We start from the raw sequence: 25563 nt of genomic DNA, 5'->3' as shown, positions 1-25563 counted from the left end.
TTTATACAAAAACCTTTTATTGACTGTATTTCTTCTCCCCATAACCTGGAACCCAGCCAGCATCTATGGCTTCCTGCTGTCTGATTCTTGAAAGTGGGGCCTTGGGAACATGTTTGGAGGCTATGGAAGGTGGGAATCTCCTCACCCACCGGCTATGCAGGTTGAAGGAAGCTTTCTTGCCTGGCTGAAGCTACAGCAGCTTCCCAGGGTAGCCCCTCAAGTCTAGAGGACCCATCCCCCACTGAATGGGTATGAGGAAGAGATGATGCATCTTTCAGAGGCTTTGTCACTCACTGCTCCTATCCCACTCCAGACTGAGGCCCTAGAGCTGAACCAGTCTCTCCTGTGGAGATGGGGCCCAGCAGCGACGGGAGGGGGTTAGAGGTGAGTGTGTGCAGCAGCTCTGGGTCCTCATCAACAAAATGGAAACGCAAAGAGGTTGGCACCGCTGAAACTGAACTGAAATGGAACAGGAGGAGGATATAGGAGAACAAAAGATGGGTTTGGGGTAGGGCCACCTATTAAGAGAGGACATGGCCCCTGTGGGAGCAGGTCCTTCCAGCCCCACAAACACCTGGGAGAGGAATACAGCGCCCTGGCCCTACTTAGACAAAGGACTAATGACACAGTCAACACTTTTGGACTGAGACTGCCAGGAAAGGGCACCCATCAGCCCAGAAAACGGCAGCCAGCCCTCATCTGCCAGACATAGGCTAGGCTGCCTCCCTGGCCACCAAAGCCCACTCTGGGAACTGTCACCTCTGCCTCCACCGTTCCTGCCCCACCACAATCTCTGCATACCCCCTGCCCCGATGGAGCAGATGCTGCCAACCAGGCTGCAGCTGGTGGGGCAGAAACAAGGACCCTGAGCTCCAGGGCCCTGTCCCTGGGGTGAGGCCTCCCCATGGAGATGTTAGGCTCTTTCCCACAGTCCTGCTGCTTTGAGCCAGACATCCAGAACTCTCTTCGGAGGGCAGTCAGCCCACAGGTTCTCTGGAAGACGGGATCCTAGGGAAGCATGCTCGGTGAGGAAGAAGAGCCTTGAAGGTATTGGTTCCTCTCTTTCCTGTCCCAGGTCCTGCTCTGCAGGCTCAGAAGTCCGAGTCTGCATCCATGAGTTCTGCGTCCATCAGGTTGGTGCGGGAGTGAATAGGCCCCAGGCCCTGTCGGCGGCCATGAGCCCATGCCATGGGGGCCAGTGCACTGGGCAGAAATGGATCCTGAGGGGGACTGGGCTCTGGGCAGAATGGGTTGGAGACCAGGGTCCACGCTCCCTGTCGGCAAGAGTCCCCAGCTCCCCAGGCACCTGCAGCCACCAGGCATTTCTGCCGGGGCAGCTGAGGCAGTCGAGGAATGGTACTGGGGGCAGGGGCAGGGGGGTGAAGCTCAGGGGGCGGCGCCAGCGGGCACACCTCCTTCTTCCTCTTCCTCCTCTTCTTCTTCCGGCCCAGGCGCTTCTGCAGCTCTGGGGAGATCTCTGCCTCAACCAGCCACAGGTTGGCTTGTTCCTCTGGGGGCACTGACAGGAGGAGAGACAACATGAGCCTGGGGCCCTGGCTCTGTCCACGCCACCCCCGCTCCTCTGGGGGCACTGACAGGAGGAGAGACAACATGAGCCTGGGGCCCTGGCTCTGTCCACGCCACCCCCGCTCCCCTGGGAGCACTTAACCTGTTAGTTCTGGGGCCCAGGTCTCTAGACTCTTAGAGCCTCAGCCCCACTCTTCAGATCCTCTGGGGCCTTTCCTTCCTCTTCCTCCTCCTCCGACAGCCCCTGTACTCCAGTCCCAGAAGCCCCCAGCCTCTGTGCTCCCCCCACCCCCCACCTTCCTCCAGAAGCTTGAACTCTCATACCTGGAGTTGCCACGGGGGTGACAGAAATATCCTGCGGCAGTATGGCTCCTCTCCGAGCCACCATCTTGGTGACATGCTGGGCCCAGGCAGAGGAGACATCAGCTGAGGGCTCATTGAGGTCAAAGGCCAAGCCCGCTGTGGGAATGGAAGGAAGGAAAGGAGAAGGAATAGTGACTTCCCGGTCCCTGGCAGTGCCTCCCATACTCAGTGCCATTCATCTTCCCACAGCCAGTCCCTCCTGCTCACCAGAGAAAGCTCACCCTGTAACCACGGTGATCTCTACCCCTTCAGAATCTGAAGAGAAGGGCCTCACGTCCCCAAAGGGCCTAACTGGAGGCCAGAAATCCAGTTCTTGGAACCCTGACTTACTCTTGCCCAGGGAGAGCAACTGGAGAATTTATGAGAAGGGAGAGGGAGGGGAGTCTTCTTGGAACCCAAGCACCGGCAAGCAGACCCAGGGGCAGAAACAGAGAGGGGAGAGCCCCCCAGAGGGTAGGAGGGGCCGGGGGAAGAATGGGTGTGTGAGTGATGGAGGGAGCACCTTGCTCCTCACAGTCGGTCTTCCAAATAATCTGTGTGCCCCCAGCAGGCTGGGAGAGACTAGCACATGGGCAGTGCGGGGCCAGGCGGCTCCGGTGGAGGAGGGGTGAGGCTCACCCACGGGCCCGTCGTGGGACACAGTGTGCATGCTGAAGGACAGCTCCTGGCCTGGGTTCTGCAGGAGCTCATGCCGCTTGGAGAAGGCCTTGGCAATCATCTTGCTCTTCTTGATCCGCTTTGGCTCATCGTCACTCTGCCCAGTCAACCTGAGAGCAGAAGGGATAGGGAAGGAGCGTGAAGAAGCTGCCACTTCCCATCAAATCTTGGGAAGGGCCAGCGATGCCATTCTTTCCAGAGAAGGAGGCTCCCAAGGGCCTCAAGTCCTTCAAGGACTCAGGAGTAGAGGCCTTCTCTGCAAAGAAGTGGGGCCAGAATGCAGAGCTCCTGTGTGCCCAGCCCTCCAATCACTCCGCTCTTAAAAGATGATGGCAGCTGGCTCTGCCCTTGGCCCAGGCCCAGGCCCAGGCCCAGGCATCAGGCCACCCAAGGACAGAAGGTGCCACCAGGGGGCAGCAGTGAACCACTGACCAAGGTTGTGTTAGAGGCCGGACCCGACAAAACCTAAAGATGGGGTCCCAAGGCTGAGGGTGAGGCGGGCAGGGCAGGAGGGGCTGGCTGCCATGCCCACCTGCACCAGGTACGCCTCCAGATGAGCAGCGTGGCCTTGGTCCAGACCCAGGTGCTCATGGCGATGCCAGTTCCAAACATGGCAAACAGGTTGATCTTCTCCACCAGAAGGCTCGGGCGATTCTTGATCTCACAGTCAGGGATGGGCTGCTTGGTGGGCAGCCCGATGGTCACATTGGCCTGACATCTACAGTGAGGGAACGTAGACAGGTGAGGCTTTCCTTTCTTTTCCTCTCTCTTTTTTTGAGATAGGATCTTGCTCTGTCACCCAGGCTAGAGTGCGGTGGCGTGATCACAGCCCACTGCAGCTTCCAACTCCTGGGCTCAGGCAATCTCCTGCTTCAGCCTCCCAAGTAGCTGGGACTACAGGTGGGGTTTTCTGAGTCTACTGGGTAGACTCAGACAATCAATCCAAAAGCTTTAGAAAGGGCTAAGCTCCACAGCACTGATCTCAACCCTGGGTGCTCATTAGAATCAACTGGGGAGCTTTTAATAGCTACTGATGCCTGGGACCCACCCCAGACAATTAAATTGAATCTCTGGGGCAGAGACTCAGGCATCACTGTGGTTTAAAGCATCCCAGACTGGAAGCCGGAACCTTTACGGAAGAGCCTGAAGCAGTCAGGGCTTGGACTAGCATCCATTTTAGCGACTGTCCTTGTAACAGTGGGTACTGTGCTTCTCTCAGCAGTAGCAATGTCTTACTCTCTCCAATCCATCCTCATTATGACACAAAAAAGCACAGGCAAAAACTAGCCGACATTAGCAGGTCATTAACCTATCACAGAGAGGTAACTAGTCCTGTGCCAGGATCTACAGCAGGCTCTGCAGGAGAGCACGCAGAATTAGAGGGCAACTTAGTGTCAGTCAGAGAAGACGAAGCTGAACTGGCTGCTTAACAGTCACACATGCACCAGCTGGGCAACCAAGGGGGTGGAGAGGGAAGGGCAAAGATGAGAAGGGATGCGAAGGTTGTTTGCCACGTTTGAGAAACTACGGAGACTGATGCCTTATGCACCCAGACACCATCCATTGAATCTGCTGTCTGCAGCAGGGACCTGGCAAATCCCTGCTGCCCAGTGGGTGGAGATGGGTGTCCTTATGGCCTTGGCTCCAGCTCCCAACACTGCCGCCTCCATGCCCCTCACTCACAGCACATAGTCCCGGAAGCTGCGCTCCCACTCAGCCTGGTTGAAGAAGTCGTAGAAGTGGCAGCTGAAGGTAATGAGCACAAAGCCAAAGGCCAGGAAGCCAAAAATGCCTGTGGAGGACAGGGGCAGGACAGGACGTTACCAAGCCCAGTCCCGCAGCAGCAGTGGGGAGGAGAGAGTCTGCCCCACTGAGGCCTCAAAGTTCACCCAGCTGGGGCTGGGGCGAACTCATGCTGGGCTCAGTCCAAGAACTGCTTTCTCTAAAATAAAGTAAGAAGGGCACTTGAAGCAACTGTGGGAGGGGCCACGTGGGATGTAGTGGGCAGGAGGAACCAGTCCCGGCATGAACTTGACTGAATTCCTCCCCCCGAGTAGACCCCCTTCTTTTGAGCTGCCACTACCACTACCACCTACACATACCCCTTGTCCTTGTCCCCATGGCTAACTTGTCCCACTGACTTACTGCATCCTGCCGGTCGCATAGCCCCAGGAGGGTGCAGTGTTGGGCTGGCCAGGACCTCAGACCGAAGTCCCCCGGGGCCACTCACCCAGGCGCAGCATGGTCTCGTTGATCTTGCTGGCAGCCTTCTCACTCAGCAGCCCGGGGTGGTTGCTCTTGATGGAGAACAGAGTCATGACTCCTGAACAGAAGGGGGACCTCAGACATTAGCAGGGGTGAGGCTGCCCTGCTGGGAAGGATGGGTGAGTGGAAGGAGGGTCCTAAGGCTCTGGAGTCCCAAGTCTGATTACCCCTGTGCTAACTGAAAGCCTGGGGAGCTAGAGACACTGGAGAAATGGTGAGAAGACCAGGGCAGAGCCTAGACAGACACTTGAGAAGAGGGAGCCTCGGTCGTGGCCCAGCTGCCCCTGAAGAAGGGGGCAGATCAAAGCTGTTCTGATGGGAAAGGCATAAAACAGACTCAAGAACAGCGCTATCCAATATAATTTTTTTTTTTTGAGACGGAACCCTGTCGCCCAGGCTGGAGTGCAATGGCGTGATCTCGGCTCATTGTCAACTCCACCTCCCAGGTTCAAGCAATTCTCCCGCCTCAGCTTCCCAAGCAGCTGGGATCACAGGCACCTACCATCATGCCGGCTAATTTTTGTATTTTTGTAAAGATGGGGTTTCACCATGTTGGCCAGGATGGTCTTGAACTCCTGAACTCAGGTGATCTGCCCACCTCGGCCTCCCAAAGTGCTGGGATTACAGGTGTGAGCCACCATGCCGGCCTTCCCATAGAAATATGTGAGCCATATACATATGGCAAATTTTCTAGTGGCCACTTAAAAAAAGTTAAAAGAAACAAGCAAAACTAATATCAATATATTTTACAAACCTAATATATTCAAAATAAAATCATTTCAACATGTAATCCATGTAACAAATTATTAATGAGATAGTTTACATTTTTTTCCCACTAAGTTTTTTTTTTAATACAGTGTGTATTTCACATTTTACAACACATCTCAATTTGGACTTGTTTCTTTTTGTTGTTGTCTTGTTTTCTTTGAGACAGGGTCTCACTCTGTCACCCAGGCTGGAGTGCAGTGGCAAGATCATGGCTCACTGCAGCCTCAACCTCCTGGGCTCAAGCAAGCCTCCCACCTCAGCCTCTCACATAGCTAGGACCACAGGCATGTGCCACCCTGCCCAGGCAACTTTTGTATTTTTTGTAGAGATGGGGTCTCACTATGTTGTTCAGGCTGGTCTCGAACTCCGAGCTCAAGTGATTCGTCCATCTCAGCCTCCCAAAGTACTGGGATTACAGGAGTGAGCCGCCGCACCCAGGCTGGACTAGTTCAACACATGTGGCTAGTGATTACCATACTAGGACAGCATGATAACGAAGCACAAATCAGAGGGCCAGACACTATGCCAAAAAGAGGGGAAAGAGGTGACTGAACAGAAGGCTGGCAGTTCAGGGTGAGGAAACTGAGGTTTACAAAGAAAACCCAACAACAATGAGCTAAATAGACGCTGAGGCTTACTATGGGATGGCAGCATGAGACAGGAAAGTTAGGGACCACTAATCCCATGCATGCTGTGAGAGCTGTGTGTGCCGGGGGCAGAAAGAAGATGAAAACCAAGCTCCAGAAGATTGACAGTACATATCGAATTAACGTGCACACAGATAACCAAACGACCCAGGTTGGTCCAAGTGGGCAGAGTAGGTTACTCAGGGTGTTCATCACACAAGTGCACCGGCCAGGAGCTGACTGGGGCTGGATCCTGACCCAACTTCACCTAACAAGCTCTGAGGCTGGGCACTGTGGCTCATGCCTGTAATCCCCGCACTTTGGGAGGCTGAGGTGGTGGATCACTTTAGGTCAGGAGTTCAAGACCAGCCTGGCTAACATGGTGAAACCCCGTCTCTACTAAAAATACAAAAATTAACCAGACGTGGTGGTGCGTGCCTGTAATTTTAGCTATGGGGGAGGCTGAGGCAGGAGAATCACTTGAACCCAGGAGGCGAAGGTTGCAGTGAGCCAAGATTGTGCCACTGCACTCCAGCCTGGGCAACAGAGCCAGACTCTGTCTCAAAAACAAAAACAAACAAAAAAACAAGCTGTGAGCCCTGGGCCAAGGCCCTGGAGAGAGGGATGGATTTTTCTGGCCAGTACAAAGGTGCTGTCCCGCAGCAAGTGCTCACGGTGTTTCGTCTGCCTAGAGGGTCACCTTCTACTCTGTGTGAAGGCCCTATAGGAGCTAGCTGGGGTTTCAGCATGGGGGGCAGCCATGCTGGCAGCTCCCAGTACTGGCAGCAAGTGCCCAGTACATTTTGTTGCCCAACTGGTCCTGGCCTGGTCTTCACTCACCTCGGATGAGGAAGTAGCCTCCCACGATGAGCACCAGGCCGATTGGGGCCAGCACGAAGCCCGCACGGTATCGGTAGTTCTTGTAGCCCACAAAACAAATGCCACTCACAGAGTCCCCATCCACCTGCGGCAGGAAGGGGTGGGACACAAGGTGGGTTACTGGCCCCCTCCCTCAAACTCACCCTATCCAGGTCTCCCGTTCCTACCAGTCACTATACCTGCGCCACAGCAAGGATTGCCACAGTGAGGACAAAGGGGAGTGACCAGGTGAGCAGGTGGAAGTAGGAGGTCTTGCCCGAGAGAGGCTGGTAGGTGGTGCCCAGGGCTTTGAAGGAAGTGTGCCAGGCATAGGTGAGGACCACAAACCAAACCACACCAGCCATCAGGGCGTAGTACACGATGACAAAGATGATGACGCAGGACAGAGTCTCATTGGAGCTGTGCAGAGAGGTGACGTGTCACTTGAGGTGGTCACTCTGTACTCCCTCTACCTGGTCTCCCCACCCTGTGCCCAGACCCTCGGCTGCTGAGGTCTGGAGGTTCCCAGAAGTCAGGGCTTGGAGACAGGACCCAGGTCAGATCTGAGGAGGCTCTAGGAGCCGCCCCTTTGAGCAGATACAAACCATGAAGGTCCTGATTCTGAAACTAAGATCCTAACACTGGAGACCTTGCATGCAGTATGCAGTAGGGCAGAGCCAGATCCTGCCCTGGATCTCGGTTTTACACGCACCTGCTCCCTTTGGGGTAAATGCACACTTCAGCCTTCCTCCCTGTACCTTCACCTCTGGGTCCCCAAGAAACCTACGTGGGCTCCCCAAGCCTCATGGTGCCATCTGCACGGCAGACGATCTCTCGGCGGGCACCATCCATGAACTGGGCCAGCCAGCCAATGCTGCCCACAAAGAAGCACGCATTGACGTAGAAGAGAATAACAGCAGGGTAGCGATTCGAGTTCCGCCAGTCAGCCACGAACGTGGCCTAGAAGAGAGAAGTGGGCCATTCTGCGAGGTTAGGGTTATTCTGCTGACACAGACACCCTTAACTGAGCCCCAGACCCTTCTGATCATGACCCTTCCCTGGGGACCCCCACCAAGACCTCTTTGCCCCCCTTCCCTCTGGCTCTCTTCCCACGTTCCAGGCTGAGGGCACCCCGGGCCTGCCCTCCCGCGGCTGACCAGGGTGAAGAGCGTGCAGAGGCCCGTGACGGCCCCGAAGGCCGCGATGTAGCTGTGCATGTCCTGGTGCTCAGCCTCTGTGAAGAGCGGGTTCTGGCACTGGATGCCGCAGCCCTCCACGTCCTCGTACCAGCTCTTGGGGTTGTCTGTCCGAACCAAGGGCACTTCGCACTGGCCTGAACTGTTGAACTTGATGTTCTGCACCTCATTCTGGCACCAGGGATGGGAAAAGGCGGTGTCAAGGCAGCTCAGGGATGAGCCTCTTGTTTAGGGAAAGGTATCTAGGTAGCATGGCAGGGTGGCTGGAGATACACTTCCGGGACCTGAATCCCAGGGCTGGCTTGGCAAATTATTTGGCCTCTCTGTACCTCAGTTTCCCCACTTCTTTCTTTCTTTCTTTTTTTCTTTCTTTCCTTCTTTCTTTTTTTAGACAGTCTCGCTCTGTCGCCCAGGCTGGAGTGCAGTGGCGTGATCTCAGCTCACTGCAACCTCTGCCTCCCGGGCAATTCTCCTGCCTCAGCCTCCCGAGTAGCTGGGACTACAGGCGCCCACCACCACACCCGGCTAATTTTTGTATTTTTAGTAGAGACGGGGTTTCACCAGGTTGGCCAGGCTGGTCTTGAACTCCTGACCTCATGATCCATCCACCTCGGCCTCCCAAAGTGCTGGGATTACAGGCGTGAGCCACTGCACCCGGCCAGTTTCCCCATTTCTAAGATGGTAGTACTTACCTTATGGTATGGTTTAAGGGTTAAATGAATAAACATATATTATATATATAGAAAGAGAGAGACAGAGTCTGGCTCTGTCGCCCAGGCTGCAGTGCAATGGCACAATCTTGGCTCACTGCAACCTCCACCTCCCGGGTTCAAGCGATTCTCCTGCCTCAGCCTCCCAAGTAGCTGAGAATACAGGTGCCCACCACCATGTCTGGCCAATTTTTTGTATTTTTAGTAGAGACGGAGTTTCACCATGTTGGTCAGGCTGGTCTTGAACTTCTGACCTCATCAAGTGATCCACCTGCCTCGGCCTTCCAAAGTGGTGGGATAACAGGCATGAGCCACTGTGTCTGGCCAGCCTATTTATTTATTTATTTATTTATTTTGAGACAGAGTCTCACTCTGTAGCCCAGGCTGGAGTTCAGTGGCACGATCTCAGCTCACTGCAACTTCCACCTCCCGGGTTCAAGCGATTCTCGTGTCTCAGCCTCCCGAGTAGCTGGGACTACAGGCGCACACCATGACATCAGGCTTATGTTTGTATTTTTAGTAGAGACAGGGTTTTGCCACTGGCCAGGCTGGTCTGGAACTCCTGACTTCAGGTGATCTGCCCACCTCGGCCACCCAAAGTGCTGGGATTACAGGCATGAGCTTATTATAATGGCATTTGGCATATAGTAAACGGGACTAATTAGTATTATTACCATCATTATTACTGTTATTATTTTCATTGAAGACCTCTCCTGCACCACCCAGAACTAGCTCATGTCCCCTGTCTTGGTGGCTTTAACTGTTTCACATGCTCGCGCCTTAACTCCCAACATACATGAGAAACTTCCTGATAGGCTCCTGTCATCCGTGATGCCCGTAACACCAAACACCCAACAGAGCCAGTGCTCAAAACATTTTGCTGAACATGTGATCATTGATAAATAAATAGAGAATCCCTAATAGACGGATCCAGCCAGTGAGCTGCAGTTTGAGTTTGTGTCCTGTTGACCCCATGGCTGTAGGCTCAGGGTCTCCAGGAGACAAAGCTCTGGGCTCCCCTGCTCCCCACTGGACCCTGCCCTATACCCGGTCCTGCCCAACCCAGAGAGCCTGGACCTTGTCTCACAGAGCACTCACCGTGCAGCCTTCAGGGAAGCGGTCAGGAGTGCAGCGCAGGAAGTCAGGCCAGCCCCGCTCCCTCTCCACGATGGCACAGGGGCCTCGGGTGGCCTGGCAGAGGGTGCGGCTGGGCAGCTCCACCCGGTCATTCTCACACTTGGGCATGTATACGGCACACAGCAGGGGCTGGATCACTGCCCAGCAGCGGGGGGCATTCCGGAGGCCTGGGGGTGGCAACAGCATTGCAGTGAAGGCCTCTCCTCGTTCTGACCCACAGACACAGCTTCACCCCTGTCCTCCAGGCCTTTGCCACACTGCAGCCCATCACTGGTCAGACCTGGCAGGTACAGTGTTTCTCAACAGTGCATCTGGGCAGGACAGTTCTTTATACCGTAGGACTATCCCATGCATTGCAGACACTAGACTCTGCCAACTCAATGCCAGTAGAACCCAGAAGTGATTGTGACAAACAAAAATGCCCCAGCCCTCTACTCTAGGGATGGTGACTAGAAGGGAGCCTGGAGAGGAACCTCTGGGCTGCTGGGAATGTTTTATTTCTTGATCTGGTACTGGTTACATGGTATGTTGGGAATATTCTATCTCCTGATCTGATACTGGTTACGTGAGTGTATTCACCTTGTGGAAACCAAGCTCATGATCTGTGCGCTATTCTGTATGCTTACTATCATTTAAGTTTTAAGAAAATAACTGCCACTTCCAGATGCCCTGCTAGGGAGTGGTAATGCCTCTGGTAGAGCTCCCCGGGGTGGATTTACCTTTTCAGGGGTGCACCCAACTCTCACGGGGCCCATTTGCTAGAGCCAGGAGATGTTTCCCTTTGCCCAGACCCCAGAACCCTTGTTCCTCTTACCAAGCGGAGTGAGAGAGAAGAGATGGGGGCTTAAGAAGAGGTAGTCAGAGGAGCCAGGCACTCCAAAGCCAGAGGAGGAAGCAGGAAGTCAGATGGAGAGGAACAGAAGAGGCTCTGTCCAGTGGGGAGAGGGGAAAAATGTTGTCAGCAAGACAGAAACAGGCGGCAATCTCCCAGCACCCGCCCCCAGCCTAGTCCTCCGCCCTGCCCATCACAGAAGCCCTTCCTGAATCAACCCTGCTTCAGCAATATCTATTTCCCAAGCAAGAAGTTGCATTAGGAGAGAATATGAGGATGTGAGAGCCAACATGGGTGCCGGTCACATTTCCAGGCTGGGGGTGGTAGAGACAGGTAACCACTCTTTTCGGGGGAAGGCAACATAGTAGAGAGGTAAGGGGCATGTGCATGGCAATTGCCCAGTCTGGGTCCAAATCTTGGCTCCACTCTTTCCTGGCTGTATGATCTTGGGCAAAGTACTTTATCTTTAGCCTCAGTTGCCTCATCTGTAAAATGGGGATGATAGATTTACCTCATGGAACTGCTGTGAAAAGTGATATAATGCTTTAAATGCCCTTGGCACAGTACCTGTCATGTAGTAAGCGCTCAGGAAATGTTAACTCTTATGATTATTTGTCTGAGGCCTCTGACTGCTCCCAGCCTTCAGAGTATATTCCAGGGTGCAGAGCAAGTTCCTGCCAGTTAAGAAGCAATGTCCTCAGGCAACAGTTCCCACTTGACTCAATTCAGTCACCAGTTGGCCAGGCACAGTGGCTCACACCTGTAATCCCAGCACTTTGGGAGGCAAAGGCAGGCAGATCACCTGAGGCTAGGAGTTCAAGACCAGCCTGGCCAACAAGGTGAAACCCTGTTCTACTAAAAATACAAAAATTAGCCGGTTGTGGTGGTACATGCCTGTAATCCCAGCTACTCGGGAGGCTGAGGCAAGAGAATTGCTTGAACCTAGGAGGTGGAGGTTGCGGTGGGCTGAGATGGCGCCACTGCACTCCAGCCTGGGCAAAAGAATGAGACTCTGCCTCAAAAACAAAAAAACAAAAAACAAAAAACCCAAAAACAGTCACCAGAAATTCTGAGCACATGGGTACTTGCAGAAAACAGAGCAGTGGGTGCCAGGGATTGGGGTGAGGGCAGGATTTGCCTACAAAATAGTAGCATGACAGAATATATGGGGGTTAAAGGACGATTCTCTATCTTGAATTGAATGTGGTGGCTGGTTACATAAGTCTATGTGTTTGTCTAAACTTAGAACTGTACAAGAAAAAGTCAATTTTACTGGATGTTTACTTTTATTGCACAATATATTTAAAATGGGGGGACCTCTCTGGAGTAAAATGCTTTAGAGAAACATCAGACAGTTAATAAAAAGGTTGTGTCGGCTGGGCATGGTGGCTCAAACCTGTAATCCCAGAACTTGGGAGGCCGAGGCGGGTGGATCACAAGGTCAGGAGTCTGAGACCAGCCTGGCCAACATGGTGAAACCCTGTCTCTAATAAAAATACAAAAATTAGCTGGATGTAGTGGCACGTGCCTGTAATCCCAGCTACTCAGGAGGCTGAGGCAGGAGAATCACTTGAACCCAGGAGGCAGAGGTTGCAGTAAGCGGAGATGGCACCACTGCACTCCAGCCTAGGTGACAGAGCAAGGCCCCGTCTCGAAAAATAAAAAAAAAAAAGGTTGTGTCAGCCAGGTGCGGTAGCTCATGCCTGTAATCCCAGCACTTTGAGAGGCTGAGGCAGGCAGATCACTTGAGGTCAGGAGTTTGAGACCAGCCTGGCCAACATGGTGAAACCCTGTCTCTACTAAAAAATTAAAAATTAACCAGGCGTGGTGGTCCACGCCTGTAGTCCCAGCTACTTGGGAGGCTGAGGCAGAAGAATTGCTTGAACACAGGAGGTGGAGGTTGCAGTGAGTCAAGATCACGACAGTGTACTCCAGCCTGGGCGATACAGCAAGACTCATTAAAACAAACAAACAACAACAACAACAAAAAACTGTAATTTTTCTCAATCTTTTTATATCTGTGGTAACAATCAGGTTTTAAAAATGTGTAATTTGTTTTCCTTTTTTTCCCTCATTGTGAATATTGTTTCATACCTTAAAAATAAAACTCCCCAGGAAAAAGAGAGATTATTAAATAAATCTTAAAGGACAACTGAGAAATTATCTGGGGAAAAAATAAGGTGGAGCTTTACCCCATTTCTTACATAACAGTCCAGATGGATAAAAAAATAACTACATTGTTTTTCTAAAAATTAAAGTTTTAGAAGAAAAGATGGGAAATGATTTTTTTTTTTGAGATGGAGTCTCGCTCTGTTGCCCAGGCTGGACTGCAGGGACGTGATCTCGGCTCACTGCGAGCTCTGCCTCCTGGGTTCATGCCATTCTCCTGCCTCAGCCTCCCGAGTAGCTGGGATTACAGGCGCCCGCCACCACACCCGGCTAATTTTTTTTTTTGTATTTTTAGTAGAGACGGGGGTTCACCGTGTTAGCCACGATGGTCTCGATCTCCTGACCTCGTGATCCACCTGCCTCGGCCTCCCAAAGTGCTGGGATTACAGGCGTGAGCCACCACGCCTGGCCAGGAAATGATTTTTTAAACCTTGGAGTGGAGAAGGCCTTCTGAAATGACACAAAGCCTACACATCGTGAAATAAAAGATTTAAACAAAAGACTTCAGAAAAATCGATACAAAAATCATAAGAAAAGTAAGACACTGAAAAACTGTATTTTCAATACTTATCACAAGAGCTAATTTCCTTATATACACAAAGCTCCTCCAAATCAGTAAAAATTGCATAATTCTATAGACACACAGGCTAAAGACAAATAACAGATCACATTTTCAAATGTTTTGATCTTTATCACTAAGTGATAAAAAGTATAAAAGTTTAAAAAAAGAATATTTCGTTGTAGTTTATTCCACATTTGTATTATTAAGAGTGAGGTCGAACATCTCTTCATTTTTTTTAATTTTTTTATTTTTTGAGACAGGGTCTCACACTGTTGCCCAGGCTGGAGTACAGTGGCATAATCATGGCTCACTGCAGCCTTCAGCTCCCCAGGCTCAGTTAATCCTCCCACCTCAACCTCCTAAGTAGCAAAGACTACAGGCTCACACCACCACACCTGGCGAATTTTTGTATTTTTCTGTAGACAAGGTTTCACCATGTTGCTCAGGCTGGTCTTGAACTCCTGGACTCAAGGCCATTTAATGGCCTTTAAAAACATAAAGAAGGCTGAGCATGGTGGTGGCTCACGCCTGTAATCCCAACAGTTTGGGAGGCCGAGGCGGGTGGACCACCTGAGGTCAGGAGTTCTACACAAGCCTGGCCAACATGGTGAAAACCCGTCTCTACTAAAAAACTACAAACATTAGCTAGGTGTGGTGGTGGGCGCCTGTAATCCCAGCTTCTTGGGAGGCTGAGGCAGGAGAATTGCTTGAATCCAGGAGGCGGACGTTGCAGTGAGCCGAGATCGCCATTGCACTCCAGTCTGGGTGACAGAACAAAACTCTATCTCAAAAAAAAAAAAAAACAAAAGAAAAGAAAATACCGTACTATAAAGAGTGTGGGGAGAAACTGGCACTTTTATATTTGTTGGTAGGAATAAAAATTAGTAAACACTTGTGGAGATCACTTTGGCATAATCTACCAAAATTTTATACTAGTACTTCTACTTCACATGTTCACAAAGATAATATAGATTATTCATTGCAGCACTGTTTTGTAATAGCAAAAAAGTAGAAACAGCTTGAATCCATATCCATCAATAGGAGACCAACCAAGTAAAATAACGTACACCATTATAATAGAACACTATTCAGGGTTGAGATATAGTCACATGTTGCTTAACAATGAGGATATCTTCTGTGAAATGTGTCATCAGGCAATGTCATCTTTGTGTGAACATCACAGTGTACTTACACAAACCTGGATGGTATAGCCTACTGCACACCTAGGTGATACAGTATAACCTATGGTTTCCAGGCTGCAAACCTGTACAGCATGTTGCTATACTGAATACTGCAGGCAACTGTAACACAACGGTGAGTATCAGTGTATCTAAACATATCTAAACATTGAAAGGCTACAGTAAAAATGTGGTATTATAATCTTAAGGGAACACCATCACATGTGGTCCATTGTTAACCAAAATCTCCTTATGGGGTGCATGACAGGATGTGCATTGAAATGGAATGATGTCCAATGTTGTCATGTTACATGGACTCAGTTGAGTGGAGAGCAGTCTATAGAGCATGGTACTGGTTGGGCAGTAGAGGAGAGACTGAGAGCACATCTACATCTGGATAGATGTTGGATATTTCCAAAAGGACACAAAAACCAGTGTCGGTGGTTACTTCTGCAGAGGAAAAATGGGTAGCTAGATGCAGAAGTAGAACTTAACTTGCTCGTTTTGAATTCTGTGCCATGTACATGTATAACCTATTTTTTAAAAGTAATTAAGCTTAAGGCTGGACATGGTGGCTCACGCCTATAATCCTAGCATTTTGGGAGGCCCAAGGTGGGTGGATCACTTAAGTTCAGGAGTTCGAGACCAACCTGGGCAATATGGCCAAACCCCATCTCTACAAAAAAACAAAAACGAAAACAAAAAAAAACTTGAGTTTAAAAACAAAATAAAGAAATACACAAATTACTAGGATGGGGAAGATTTCCGAAGAGAAAAGAAGGATATGAAACTGAAAAGAGAAAGAGAGGGGATATCAGCTTTATCAGCTTTATCTGTATTATTTTACTTCTTTTATTTTAATAAAATATGAAACAAAAAGAGAAACAGGAATATAGGTGTTAATGCGCCCGGCTGATCTAGACTTTTAAAAAGACTTTTTATTTGTGTGATTCTGATGACTAGTCAGGTTGAGTACCACTGTTATAAGGCTGGTTTAATATTAGAAAATTCAATCAATGCAATTTACTACATTAACAGGTTAAAGGAGAAAAAAATCATATGATCATCTCAATGATCATATGACCCTTTTTTAATCAACAAAAAAAAGTTGATAAAATTCAGCCAGGCGCAGTGGCTCACACCTGTAATCCTAGCACTTTGGGAGGCTGAGGCGGGCGGATCACGAGGTCAGGAAATTGACCTGGCTAACACGGTGAAACCCCGTCTCTACTAAAAATACAAAAAATTAGCCGGGCGTGGTGGCATGCGCCTGTAGTCCCAGATACTTGGGAGGCTGAGGCAGGAGAATCGCTTGAACCCAGGAGGCAGAGGTTGCAATGAGCTGAGATCACATCACTGCACTCCAGCCTCGGTGACAGAGTGACACTTCGTCTCCAAAAAAAAAAAGTTGATAAAATTCAACATCCATCTATGATCAAAAGAATAATTGGCAAATTCGAAATAAGAGAAAACGTTCTTAATCTGATAAAATGTAATTAACTATAAAAAACCTATACCAAACATCAAATTTAATGGTGAAGGGTAGAAAAGCTTTCTTTTTAGAATCCAGAAAAGTCAAGAATTAAGATGTTTTGTCTATTTAACAATGTACTGGAAGCCTTCAGTAAAGCAATAAGGATAAATAAAAGGTATAAGACTTGGAAAGAAAGAAACAAAACTCATTACTCACAAATTATATGACTATGTGTATAGAATAAATTTAGCAAGTTTACTGAATTCACAATCAATTTTATTTCTATATATCAGCAACAAAGTGAAATAAACGTTAAAAGCATCAATTTTATTTCTTTTTTTTTTTTTTTTTTTGAGACGGTGTCTCACTGTATTGCCCAGGCTGGAGTGCAGTGGCGCAATCTGGGCTCATTGCAAGCTCCGCCTCCCAGGTTCACGCCATTCTCCTGCCTCAGCCTCCTGAGTAGCTGGGACAACAGGCACCCGCCACCATGCCCGGCTAACTTTTTGTATTTTTAGTAGAGATGGGGTTTCACCATGTTAGCCAGGATGGTCTCAATCTCCTGACCTCGTGATCCCCCCGCCTTGACCTCCCAAACTGCTGGGATTACAGGTGTGAGCCACCGTGCCCAGCCAGTTTTATTTCTATATGTCAGCAACAAACAAAGTGAAATAAATGTTAACGGCATCATTTACAACAGCATCAAAAATATCAAGTACCTAGGAATGTCTAACAAATAATAAGTATTTAAATCTGTGCAGAATATTGAGAAAATGAAAGATCTAAATAGAAATATATAAATGTTCAATGTTTGGAAGACTCAGTATTGTAAAGATGTCTCTTTTTTTTTCCAAGTTAATCTATATAGTCAATGCAATCCCAATAAAAAATCACCAAGTATTTTTATATTAAAACACAAAGGAGCATTTTGGGAGGCCAAGGCAGGAGGATCGCTTGAGCCCAGGAGTTCAAGACCAGCCGGGACAATAGGGTCAAACCCTGTCTCTATTAAAACACACACACACACACACACACACACACACACGATCAAGAATAGCTCAGACTCTCTACTAGATAGTGATATTCTGTAAGTAACATTCTTACCCTATGGTTCACAAAGGATTCTTGGAAAAATTCAGAGGTCGATGAATTTCAATGGGAAAAAAATTACACCTAACTAAAATTTGGCCCTTCCTCCAATTATGAATGTAAGCAACACATCACAGTACATAATTTTTTTTTGTTTTTTTTTCTTTTCTTTTTTTTTTTTTTTTGAGAGCGAGTCTCGCTCTGTCACCCAGGCTGGAGTGCAGTGGCACAATCTCGGCTCACTGCAAGCTCCACCTCCTGGGTTCACGCCATTCTCCTGCCTCAGCCTCCCGAGCAGCTGTGACTACAGGCGCCCGCCACCGCGCCCGGCTAATTTTTTGTATTTTTAGTAGAGACGGGGTTTCACCGTGTTAGCCAGGATGGTCTCGATCTCCTGACCTCGTGATCTGCCCGCCTTGGCCTCCCAAAGTGCTGGGATTACAGGTGTGAGCCACCACGCCTGGCCCACGGTACATAATGTTAATAGTACCTGTGGCTTTGTCACAAGTGGAAACCAGATATTTTTGTTGCAGATATCTCGAAATAATGTCAATGCTTATAATCACTTTGATATTATAGTAGTTATTACACCTGCACCAGATCTTATTTATTGTATAAATAAGCCCACATACTTGCATTTTTATATTTGATAACTATTATGTCAATATAATTGATTTCCTTTGTAATCCTATAAACTCATATCTAGCATATTTAAAGAACTCCTACAAATCTTACAAAAATGACAGATAGCCCCTATAGAAAAATATGTCAAAGATTTGAACAGACACTTCCCAAAAGCAGAAACCCTAATGGCCAGTAAACATTTAAAAAGGCATTTAACTTTACTAGTAATCAGGCAAGTGCAAATTAAAACCACAAATATATGCCACAATATAGCCACTAGATTGGCAAAAATGTAAAAGGCTGATAATACCAAGGGTTGGGAATCATGTGAACCAATGTTGACTTTCTACTAGCTAGTGGGAGTGTTAAGTTGGTACAACCACTTTGAAAAATGGTTTGGCAAAAGCCTAAAGTATGCGTGCCTTATTATCTAGCAATTCTACTTCTTCAGCATATACCTGAAGAAACTTGTGCCAGTTGTACCAGGATATACATAAAAGACTACTCACAGCAATGTTATTTGCAGTGGGCAAAAACTTGAGATGACAATAAAATGGGTAAACAATTGGGGGTATACTCATATAATGGAATATTATTCAGCAATGAAGAAATAAGCTGTAGTATGAGGCGGGTGGCTCACCTGAAGTCAGGAGTTTGAGGCCAGCCTGACCAACATGGCAAAACCCTGTCTCTACTAAAAAATACAAAAATTAGCCAGGCACAGTGGTGTGCACCTATGGCCCCAGGAGGCGGAGGCAGGAGAATCGTTTGAACCCAGGAGGTAGAGGTTGTAGTGAGCCGAGATCGCGCCACTGCACTCTAGCCTAGGTGAGAGAGTGAGACTGTCTCAAAAAAACAAAAACAAACAAATAAACAAGCAAAAAAGAAATAAGCTGCAATAACATGGATGAATCTTACATAATGATATAAAGTAAAAGAAGCAAGAAATAATATGCACAGCATATTATTTTGTACAAATTCCATTTGAACAGAGTTCAAAAACATGCAAAGCTGAAATATACTGCTTATGGATTCCAAAACTAGGAGGTAAAACCATAGAGAAAAAAAAGACGTGATTACTGAAAACCTCTTGAGCAAGGGGAGGGGGATGTGACTAGACAAGACACAGAGGGAGCTTCAGGGATCTGACCGTGTTCTAGTTATTGACCCAGATGTCACTTTATAATTATTTGTTATTCAGTACCTTTGTGTTTTATGCAGTTTTCTGCATACATGTTATAATTCACAATTAAAAAGTTAAAGATCTGAAGCAAAATTGAAGACTTGGGCTGGCACAGAACACATGCCTGTAGTGCCAGCTATTCCAGGCACCATAAGCACCATGCGCACAATGAGTGAGCCTCTGAATAGCCACTGCGCTCCAGCCTGGGCAACACAGCAAGATCCCATTTCTCAAATAATCAATTAAAGATAATTTTTTTAAAAAAAAGATTTAGGTCCATGTATGTTTTTCTGTATTTTATATTTTCCCTATACATATATGTGTGTGTGTATACATACACACATATCTATATATATGTATGTGTTTTTGAGACAGGGTCTTGCTCTGTTGCCCAGTCTGGAGGGCAGTGGTGTGATGATGGCTCACTGCAGCCTCAACCTCTTCGGTTCAAGTGATCCTTTTGCCTCAGCCTCCAGTGTAGCTGGGACCACAGGTGTGTGCCAACGTGCCCGGCTAATTTTTTTTTTTAGAGATGGGGTCTCACTTTGTTGCCCAGGCTGGTCTCGAACTCCTGGCTTCAAGAAATGCTCCTGCCTCAACCTCCCAAAGTGCTAAGATTACAGGTGTGAGCCACTGCACCCAGCCTATACATAAATATCTTTTTTTTTTTTTTGAGATGGAGTCTCGCTCTGTCGCCCAGGCTGGAGTGCAGTGGCGTGATCTCGGCTTACTGCAAGCTCTGCCTCCCAGGTTCCCGCCATTCTCCTGCCTCAGCCTCCCAAGCAGCTGGGAATACAGGCACCCGCCACCATGCCCAACTAATTTTTTTTGTATTTTTTAGTAGAGACGGGGTTTCACCGTGTTAGCCAGGATGGTCTCGATCTCCTGACCTCGTGATCCGCCTGCCTCGGCCTCCCAAAGTGCTGGGATTGCAGGCGTGAGCCACTGCACCCGGCCATATATATCTTTTTAACTGACTGTGATTACCAGCCAAGTTTGGGAACAGCTCTAAGGAAATTCTTCCTGATCCGTCCCTGAAAATAACCCACCATCACCAAAAACATTCCTCCTCTCAGCCCTCAATTCAATGTGTGAGAGGCAAACAAGAAATTCCTCCCAGCCTTTGTCTCTCTCCTACTTACCTGCAAGTGGGCAAGGTGACAGGGCCACACACTTATGTACCACACAGAGCACAGCAGTGGTTAAGAAGGCTACGTGCTGGCTCTCAGGGACCTATCGCCACTGCCAGCTGCAGGCCTCTCTGCTTTTTTGCCCCACTTACTAAACCAGGTTTGGCCTAAGGTGGACCACGGCCTGGACATTATGTTTGTCTGGTCAGCCTGGAATGCCCTGGAGGAGGCATTTCCAGCTGTAAAGGGGAGAGATGCTAAGTGACTGAAGAAGCCTGAGGCCAGAGAGATGAAAGACAGAGGAAAGACCTGAGGTCTATACAGACCTAGAAATTGGACCAACCTGAGCTATAAACTTCCTCAGTCAATGGCATCCTTCCAAAGCCTCAGTAGTCAGGGCCAAGGAAGCACACAGTGGCCACCTCTCTCCAGCAATTCCTATTTCCAGATCTGCTGAGAATCTCCACATAGATGTCCAATGAGCATCTCTAAATCACACGGCCAAAATCAAAGCCACACCTCCTGCCTAAACTTCTTCCTCCTCTAGCATTCTCTATCTTAGTGAAAGGGAATGGCACCACCTTCCATCCAAGCCTGAAACCTGCGGCCTCCTGCTCACTGAGGCTCCACATCTAACTCATCAGTGCCCTATGAGCACTACCTCTGAAAGTTAGTGGGATCTGCCCACTCCCTCTGTCCTGTTACCCAGTCCCAACCGCCATCGTCTCTTACTTGGGCTACTTCAACATCCCCTGGTCAAGAAGCCAGGCTCCAGGCTTTCCCTGCTCCTATGGCTTCTTCACACCATACCCAAAGAGATCCAGCTAAAATGCAAAGACAATTACATCTCTCCCTTGCTTAAAATCTTTCAATGGCTCCTTATCATCCCCTGGATAACATCCAAACTTAATATGAGGTATAAATCCCCTTATTTTCTAATTCTTTAGGTCTTATCTCTCACAATTCCACCCCTCACACGCTTTGATCCAGTTCTACTGCAACTATTATGCTTTCTTTCAAAGCACCAAGCCCTCCTACCTCTACACCTTTGTACATGCTATTTCCTCTTCCTATCCCTTCAAACCTCAACTCTCCCTCGGCCAGGCAATTCCTGCTTATGTGTCAAGTTATGGGTTAAATGCCAGTTCTTCTGGGGATGTTCCTTGGGTCCTTTATGCTTTTTCAGTACCCTAAAATGCCACAGTACCTTTCACAGGTATTTCCAAAGCCTGTTGAATTATCTGTCTTCCTTTTTTTTTTTTTTTTTAGAGGCAAGGTCTCAGGCTGGTCTTAAACTCCTGGTATTGAGCAGTCTTCCCGCCTCGGCCTCCCAAAGTGCTGAGATCACAGGTGTGAGCACCATGCCCAGCCTGTCTTCTTCTTGATGACAGAGGATCATGTCTGTATTCTTCATCCTTACATGCGCAGCATGTGACACACAGCAAACATTCAATACATAACTGAATGCATGAATAGAAGCATGGCTGTGTACTCAGTACTCAGAGGCTTTGAAAAAAAGTGAAGACCCAGTTCCTACATTCAAGAGTTTACTGATGAAGACAACCTAGATCACCTTCATCCTTCACCCACAAAAACACCCCTAAGAGCTAGGTAACACTGACCCTGTCTAATGCAAAATCAAGATCATTAACTCAGGACACGATAAATCACTTGCCAGAGGCTACCAGCTGACCTGGCTGTGATTCTCACACGAGGCTCGGGTTCACTCTACCTACTCATTACCCAGCTCAAGCCAACACCTGCTTCTGCCCTACTTGCAAGTCCCAAGCAGAAAGAGTGCAACCAGAACACATATGGAAACAGGAATGAGCTGAGGGATGGTGGTTGGTGGCAGAGAAGAACTCATAGTGAACTAATGGAACTAACGGTGCTGGGCTCAGTGCTGGCATCTCTGCAGGACCCTGCCCTGCCAAAAGGCACAGATAGTGAGATTTCAACCTGCACAACCTGCAGATGGTACTAATTTATACATGTTCCAGCTTAAACTACTTCTGTCTGCTCAGCAGCTGCTCTCAAGAGTGTGGGCTGGAAAGAGGTTCATACCCTTCCTCCTTGATCTGATGGTAACTACACAGAGGCAACATCAAACATGCATTTAGCTTGGGAAAATTAAACCATGGGTCCTTGCACAATCAATAAAGAGAGGGACAGAAAGATTATCCTCTGACAGCATGAGCAACTCAGAACTGGGTGAGATTCTAGTGCTGAGAGATTTGGACTTTCCACACAGCTGGCTCCTAAACTCAAGTCTCATTTTGGGTGGTGCTCAAAGCAATCTTGCTTAATCTCACTTTGGTGTTCTTTTTACTATTATTATTATTATTATTTCAGTCTTTTGCGTGAATGTAACTTTAAAATTACAATTATGTTATCTTCTATGTATACCCATTCTTATATATGAGTATACATGTAACACATGTATGCAAACATCGTAAAAGAAGTGTATATGCAAAACCACATCCACCTTACACTATGGTAATCTGCAGAGTTTTCAAAGCCACTGTTGTTTACACACGATTTCTGTCTAATGTGCTGTGCTGACTTTAGAACCTGATCCCCAAAAAGGATGCAGCTCTTCCTCATGGGTACCATGGATACCATCATCCAAGTTCCTCCTCCAGCATCTGAACCAAGCCAGGAACCTTATGGCCTTGTCCAACATCTGACAAAGGCCGAGAACTTGTCAATGACAGGCGGCCTACATACACTCCCTACATTAGGGTCCTCATCAGCCCCCTGGGCAGAGCTAAGAGATGGGGTACCCCAGCCCTGTCAAAAGAGGGAGGCTCCCAGTTCTGCTCCTGGCTCCTGGTTTTCTTTTCTTTTTCCAAGGACAGTTTTAGAATCATACTGGCTAGAAGCGAGGGCTGATAAGGCCAGCTCCCTTCCTCAGCACCCTCCAGGACTCATCTAGAAAAGTGACAGGTGGGGGAGAGTATACTCCACACTGCTAAGGAAGGACATTTGGGTTCAGTGTGCAGTTTTTCAGACTCTGCCACTCCAGTGAGGGAGCTTTGGGACTTCAAACCACCATGGAAGTGTCCACAGGCTCTCAACACTCCAGACTTAAGCATCCTTCCACAGCCCTGACCAGCCTCGGTAACCAAATTTCCAAAGAAAACACAAATAACTGTTAGAAAGGTCTTATTCCTTCATAACCTCCTGCATGCGTCAGAGGGCCGGTTTTTCAGATGCACAAACTGGATGAAATCTCCCGTGAAAGCCAGACAAGATCACAGTTCTCTAGGCTTCCTTCCTGTCTCCCAAATCAAGATTTCCAGAACTTTCCGGTTACCTTTTAATAATTCATCACTAGGGAGGTTTCTTTTCCTTCAAAACTTCACTCGATCATGTCCCCCTACCCTTCCCTCCAAATGCCTAAACCTCTTCCACCGTCATCCCTCCCCTTTTCCTCTCCAACTCCAATTTCCCCAGGGTCTTGAACACCTCCTTGAATCCCCCCGGCACCCTGCTTCCAGAGTAGGTGGAGCATCTCCTCTTCTTACAAAATGTCTTTTCCCGTGGCTTAGAGCCACCTCCTCACGGGCCCCTCATCCCCGCCATCCTTTGCTCACCCACCAGCTCAGGCCCTTTGTGACCCGCTTGGTCAACTTCTTTGCCCTCCTTTTCCCATGACCGAGGGTCCCATCCTGCACGTAACCTGCCCCCAAAGTTTCGGGCTCTGTCCCTCCAACTCTCCCGGGTGCTGTCCCCGCCCTCTCCGAAACTCAGGCCTGAGCCTGTTCTTTCCAAGGGTGCCCCCATCTTACCGCGGCACCTCCCGTCCCCCAGACCCGGCTCCGCTGCACTTACCCGACCAGAGCACGAGCTTGCCGTGCGCTTCCTCCTGGGAGTCCGAGTCTCCGGCCAGCAGTGTGGAGGTGGCCCCGTAGGGCAGCACCGAGCCCAGGCACACGTTGTAGCGCAGCGGCTCGCAGGGGGCAGCCCGGCCGCAGTGGCTTAGCGGCGGCGGAGGGCCGGTCACCGCCGCGCTCCTCCTCGCGCTCCCGCCCGCGCTCCGAGGCCCAGGCCCGGTCGCGTTCCCGCTCGAGGCCGCCCCCCGGCCCGGGCCCCCCAGCAGCAACAGCAGCAGCCCCAGGAGCTGGAGCTCCGGCCCCCGCGCTGGGCGGGCAGCGGCCATGGCCAACCCCGCCAACTCAGCAAAAGCCCCGGCGCCCCCGCCTGCTCCTCGGAGCCCCCCGGCCACACGCACGACCCCGGCGGCCGCGGAGGCGGCTCAGGCGACCTGTGCGCCCAGAGAATCCGGGCCCGTGCCCCCCCGGATGCTCCGCGCGCCCCGGCCCCTCGGCGCCCAACTTCGCAAACTTTGGAACCCGGGGCCCATGTTGGGCTGCGGAGGCCCGGACCGGGATGCACGACTCCCCAAGCCCTAGCCTCGCAATCCAAGTTGTCTTCAGCCCTAGGAGCCCCCTGGGCCCCCAATCCCCAGCCCCATTCCCTCTCCCACCATTAAAGCCAACTCCCCGCCCCGCGAGGGAGGCCAGACGCGGGCCGGGGGTGCGAGTGCAGCTCCGGCTCCGCCCCCGCGCCAGCCCGCGGCCCAGCAGCCACCTTCGCCCCAGCGCGCCGCAGCCCCCCGAACTCTCCCCGCCGACGACCCGGCTCCTTTGTTGCTCTAGCTCGCTGGGCTCTCTGGAATGCACGGGCCTCGCGGAGCCAAGCCCGGCCCCCCTGCGCCGAGGCTGGGGGAGGGACTGGACGAAGGAGCGGAGAGGTGGGGAGGGGAGGCGAGAGAGGAAGAGCGCGAGCGTCAGCGTCCCTGGCGCCTGGAGGGGCCCGGGCTAGGGGGATCTGGTGACCCCGCCTGCCGCCGCCCCGCGCCCGGGGGAAAGAGATGAGTGGAAATCGTGGGCCGGACCTGCAAGGAGAGACTCGGCGGGCACCTTGCTTGGTCTGAGGTCGTCTGCAGGAAGCGGACTTTTCTCCTGGCTTAGGATGGGAAAGACAGGGGATGCCTGAAGTCAACGGGGACTTCTATTCCATCTCTGCCCCGTTCTCCAGGCCCGCCAGATTTTCCTGCTTTGGTTAGATTTTCCAACATATCCCGGGGCCCCATGGAGAAGAACCTGGGTTTGGGGTTTGCGCTTCTCCAAATCCTTCCAGCTCGGGACCTTTGAGAGAGACGACCTCAGAGTCACTCACGGCAGCTGCTCTGGCTGCTGTTACCTGCGGG

The 25563-nt window shown here is 49.8% G+C and overlaps 1 protein-coding gene across 2 annotated transcripts; it reads right to left on the bottom strand.

The window, feature by feature from the left end:
• On the bottom strand, positions 1-24510 carry SMO (smoothened, frizzled class receptor). Of its 2 annotated transcripts, none has more exons than XM_019031749.4 (12): positions 24183-24510; positions 10069-10274; positions 8222-8431; positions 7852-8024; positions 7265-7484; positions 7047-7170; positions 4778-4870; positions 4231-4339; positions 3080-3265; positions 2509-2657; positions 1852-1986; positions 1-1519 (listed from the first exon to the last, which is right to left on the bottom strand). In XM_019031749.4, the coding sequence occupies exons 1-12, from the start codon at positions 24508-24510 to the stop codon at positions 1092-1094; spliced, it is 2361 nt and encodes a 786-aa protein (XP_018887294.3). In that variant the 3' UTR covers positions 1-1091. The 2 variants fall into 2 exon arrangements, with proteins under 2 accessions (XP_018887294.3, XP_018887295.1); XM_019031750.2 differs by lacking the exon at positions 24183-24510 and adding an exon at positions 10922-11035.
• Positions 24511-25563: the final 1053 nt, after the last annotated feature.

This window comes from Gorilla gorilla, chromosome 6, assembly GCF_029281585.2.
Source record: "Gorilla gorilla gorilla isolate KB3781 chromosome 6, NHGRI_mGorGor1-v2.1_pri, whole genome shotgun sequence".
In the NCBI taxonomy this organism is placed as follows: Eukaryota; Metazoa; Chordata; class Mammalia; order Primates; family Hominidae; genus Gorilla; species Gorilla gorilla.
Note: the sequence above shows the minus strand (reverse complement) of the source record. Positions and strands in the feature narration are given on the sequence as shown.